Source organism: Galeopterus variegatus, unplaced genomic scaffold (genome assembly GCF_000696425.1).
Source record: "Galeopterus variegatus unplaced genomic scaffold, G_variegatus-3.0.2 Scaffold10733, whole genome shotgun sequence".
NCBI lineage: Eukaryota > Metazoa > Chordata > Mammalia > Dermoptera > Cynocephalidae > Galeopterus > Galeopterus variegatus.
The window spans coordinates 41558-46570 of NW_007736844.1; the positions used below are offsets into that span (position 1 = coordinate 41558).

Sequence of the window (5013 nt, forward strand, 5' to 3'; positions counted from 1 at the left end):
AAATATTGTCTCAAGTGTCCATGCTGGGTGGTATGGATCCTGTGTGTGTGTGTGTGTGTGTGTGTGTGTGTGTGTGTGTGTGTGTGTGTGTGTGTACATATGTGTGTATGTTATTTTTTCTTTCTTTCTGCATTTATATTTCAAGTAGAACCAATGGGAATGGCTCCTCTTCAATGTCCCCCGTGGCCAGTTTCCTGTACATGGTATCCCCTTTTCTTTATAGCTCACCAGCCTGTTCTGATGCTCCAGGACATGCACCCTATTTCCACAACTGTTCCCCACTCTTGGCATGTGCTCTGACCTCATCTTGGCTATCCCTGCTTTTTTTTTTTTTCCTGAAATGCTTCTCAAAGTGAACACCTGCTTTTCCTTCTTTCCTCAACCTTACACCTGTTTGGAAACTCCTGTTCATCCTTCAAAACCCCATTCAGATTTTGTCATCTCCATATCATTTGTGCCATATTTGTGTTTCTGTGCTGTGTCCCGTCAAGTCAGCAAGTTGATTACTTGTTTGAATGTCTGTTTTCCCTGTTTGAACAGGCTTCTTCAATGCAGGGTTCCTCATAAAGTAGATGTTTAGTGAACCAAAGTTGATGGTGTACGTGGAGTGTGTGTGTGTGTGTGTGTGTGTGTAAAAGACTTTATGTGAAAACAACTAAAAGTAGCTGGAGAAACTTATTCCCAAGGCTGATGTATAAATGTAGCCTTTTAAAATTATTAAAGCACTGAAAACAGCATTGCCAAGTAAGTGGAAATAAATGTTAGAAAGGAAGACACTAAATCATTCAGTAGTTTATTTGAAAGGAAAATGAATTATTTTCTGACACTTATTCATGATTGTCACTAAACCTAACTGTGTTAGGAGAACAGGATTTGGAAAAAAAATAAATGACTCCTAATATTTGGTAACATTTACCATTTTAAGTAGTTGTGTATGTCTCGATACAGCCAACCAGTCAGATGTGAGACCATGTTCTCCCTGTTCTGCATTAACAAACTAGCTATTGTGGTATTAGAAACATTTTTGAGAACAAAACATTTGTTTTTAAAATGTACCGTTTGTACTGCATTCCTTTTTAAAAGGTTTCATGCTTTTTCTAAGACTCTTAACAGCCGTCATTTGACACAGTCTAAATGTTGTCTGTTTCTATAAATGAGATTATGAGTAATCCTCATAATTTATATTCCTTTTTTTCTTTTACTTGTGCCATGAATGCTGTTTTTCAAACCATAATTTATATAGTTAGAGAAACTTTTGCATGACTATTTAAGTTTAAATATTCTCGAGAGAGTTTACACGTCGTTTACTTGGTATTTCAGAATGACGTTCCCTGGCAGTGTGCGGTAGCCAGAAACTTGGGACATTTTACTTAATCTTTAAGAAAACAATTAGAACATGAGTTGGGTTTGCACCAGCAGTTGTCAAGCAGACCTGTGCCCTCTTTCCTGCTCTGGTTGAAAAGGCATCTGCATTTCTGCTTATGGACTGCTGTTTGCTGGTGCTCTCAGGTTTAGCTGAAATTTCATGGTTTAATATGCATTTCCCTTTTTCTCTTATAGTTAAACTTGTAGTCCCTTGGGTTGATATCCAAAAATTAGAAAGAACATCCAATGTCTTTCTAACGGATACCATCCGAATCACCACGCAGAATAAGGAACGTGACTTCTCCATGTTTCTGAACCTGGATGAGGTGTTTAAGATCATGGAGCAGCTGGCAGACGTGACCCTCCGAAGGCTGCTGGATAATGAGGTCTTTGACCTGGACCCAGATCTGCAGGAGCCGAGCCAGATCACCAAGAGGTAAGAGCTTTGGGGGGCCCATGGGTTGTGCCCAGCCTGCACTTACATGTGCTTTTTGTAAGCCTTAGTTGCACCAGATTTAAATTTCTTTCGTGGTGTAATCCAGATTTTCCTATGTTGTTAATCTGGACAGAGATACAATAATTAGAAATGATCGTTACTCATTTCCTGTATGCAGTAGACTTTGATTTCTGGATCCAGTTTACCTCTTTTTCAGATATTTCAAAATTGGCTTTTATGAAAAACACGTCTAGAAAATGTAATGTGAATTGACTTATGACAGAGATCTGTTAAGTTCTGTGCTTTCTTAGTGAACATTAAGACATTTTTTTTTTTTGTCTTTTGTCTTTTTCCGTGTCCGGCAACGGGATCGCAACCCTCGGTGTTGCTCTTTGTCTTTCGTCTTTTTCCGTGTCCGGCAACGGGATCGCAACCCTCGGTGTTGCTCCCGCGCCTCGCTCAGCCAGTGAGCGGGAACCGGTCTGTATGTGGGATCCGAACCCTCGGGCGGGAGCGCCGCCGCGCTTCCCAAGCCACGCACTATCCAGTGCGCCACCGGGCCGGCCCCGAACATTAAGACATTTTGTCTTTTCAAATTAAATTACTTTGTAAAAAAAAGTTTTCAGGACAGCTGGGCTTATTTTTGGTATCATTTTGTCATCAGAAAAATGCCTTCCCAACAGTGTAAGTCAGTATTCTTTATTAGGTGTTTGCTGTAAATTGATACTAATCGTGGAAACTTGTGAGGCAGTTATTTGAGTTGTTCATCACTTTCAGGAAATTCAGCTTTATTATCTGAAGTTCAAACCACAGTAGGTGTTTGAGCTTGACTGTAAATTCTGGGTTTATGGTTCATGACTAGGTAACTGTAGTGCTGATACAAAGGTGAACTGTTACAAAGAATCCTTCAAAAATCAGATGACCGATAAAGTGCTGTCCTGGCTAGATGTTTTTGATGTAGTTACAGAATCACCCACTACTATTTGAATACTATTAGCCATTAAACAAAAAATGTTTTTATTGTGTTAAAATACATGTAACACAAAATCTACCGTTTTAACCATTTTTAAGTGTGCAAGTCAGTGGCATTAAGTACATTCACATTCTTGTACAACCGTCACCACCATCCACCTCCAGAACTCTTCCATCTTGCATAACTGACACTGCACCCATTAAACACTAGCTTTGTAGCCCCCTCCCCCAGCTGCTGGCAACCACCATTCTACTTTCTGTCTCTATGAATCTGACTACTCTAGGTCCCTCATATATGTGGTATTGTGTAGTATTTGGCTCTTTGTGACCAGCTTATTTTACTTAGCTTAATGTCCTCAAAGTTGATTCATGTTAAAGCATGTGTCAGAATTTCCTTCCATCTTAAGGCTGAATAATATTTCTTGTATGTATATACAACACTTTGCATTTCCATACATCTGTCAATGGACACTTGGTGTATTAGTCTGTTTGCTGTCTGGGTAATTTATAAAGAAACAAAATTTATTTCTTACAGTTTTGTTTGTTCGTTTGTGTTTTTTTTTTTTTTTTTTTTTTTTTCTTTTTTTCGTGACCGGTAAGGGGATTGCCACCCTTGGCCCGGTGTCTCCTGCACCGCGCTCAGCCAGTGAGCGCACCGGCCATTCCTATATAGGATCTGAACCCGCAGCAGGAGCGACGCTGCACTCCCAGTGCCGCACTCTCCCGAGTGCGCCACGGGGCCAGCCCATTTCTTACAGTTTTGGAGCCAGGAAGTCCACAGTCCAGGGGGTGTATATGCTGAGAGCCTTCTGGGCAGGAACCATCTAAAGGGTCCTGTGGTGATGCAGGGTATCACACGGTGAGAATGGGCTGAGCAGGAGGGTTAACCTTCTCACTTACTCTCCTTATGAAGCCATCAGAACCATGCCCGTGATAACTCATAACTTCATGATGGATTAATCCATTCAGGAGGGCACAGTCCTCATGATCCAGTCACCTCTCAAAGGCCCCCACCTTTCAAATACCATAATTGGATTTCACACCCTCTTGACACTTTACAGTGGAGATCAAGTTTCCAGTGCGTGAACTTTTGGTGGACACATTTGACCCTTAACACTTGGGTTGCTTCCATCTTTTGGCTATGGTGAATAATGTTGCTATGAACATGGGTGTACAGAAATCTCTGAGACCCTGCCTTCAGTTCTTTTGAGCATATACCCAGAGGTGGAATTGCTGGATGACATGGTAATTATATTTTTAATTTTTAAAGAACCATTAGTTTCATTAAAAAAAAAATTAATTGTTGATTTATTTTAACATTCCTGTGTGCCTTAATTTTGGTTGGATTTTCTTGCAAATATCCAAAGAGACGATTAAAACATATACATGATGCTTTTGCTTGTGAGGTAATTTAGTACTACAGGGTCAGAATTTCTTTGCATGACCATTAGCTGTATCTCATAATGTTTCTGAGCTTTAGCCTTCTATACATGGGCTGGATGACGTGCCACTAAGTTCCTTCAGAGGTCTAAAGTCTACTGTTCAGTAATAATGCAAAGAAAGTTTTTTTTTTTTTTTTTTTTTTTCCTTTTTGTGTTTTTTCGTGTCCGGCAACGGATCGCAACCCTCAGTGTCGCGCCCATACCGGACCAGGACCGGCAATGGGATCGCAAGCCTCGGTGCTGCGCCCGCACCTCGCTCAGCCAGTGAGCGGGAACCGGTCTGTATGTGGGATCCGAATCCTCGGCGGGAGCGTCGCCGTGCTCCCAAGCGGCACACTGTAGCAGTGCGCCACCGGGCCGGCCCGAGTTGTTGTTTTTTTAAAAAAATATTTATTATTGCTATGGATTGAACTGTGTCCCCCCCAAAGTTTAATGTATTAGAAACTTAGTCTGCACTGTGACAGTGTTAAGAGGGTGGGAAATCCTATTACAGTAAGTGAAAAGTGGGTCCTTGAAGAGGTGACTAGATTGTGAGGACTGTGCCCTCGTGAGTGGATCGATCCATTCATGGAGTGATGGGCACGGTTCTGTTGGCTTCATAGAGAGTGAGCATGATGGGAATGGCTTTAAAAGGAGAGCGTGTGAGGGCCGGCCCGGTGGCGCACTGCGCTAGTGCGCCGCTTGGGAAGTGTGGCAGCGCTCCGAGTGATGGGAATGGCTTTAAAAGGAGAGCGTGTGAGGGCCGGCCCGGTGGTGCACTGCGCTAGTGCGCCGCTTGGGAAGCGCGGCGGCGCTCCC

General features: G+C 42.3%; 1 protein-coding gene across 1 annotated transcript in view; it reads left to right on the plus strand.

The window, feature by feature from the left end:
• Positions 1 to 5013, plus strand: part of LOC103610193 (TBC1 domain family member 8-like) — a 43344-nt gene that overhangs the window by 26915 nt on the left and 11416 nt on the right. Inside the window, exon 5 of the mRNA XM_008594408.1 lies at positions 1561 to 1801. Within this exon, the coding sequence (XP_008592630.1) occupies positions 1561 to 1801 (241 nt within the window). The remainder of the gene's footprint in view (positions 1 to 1560; positions 1802 to 5013) is intronic.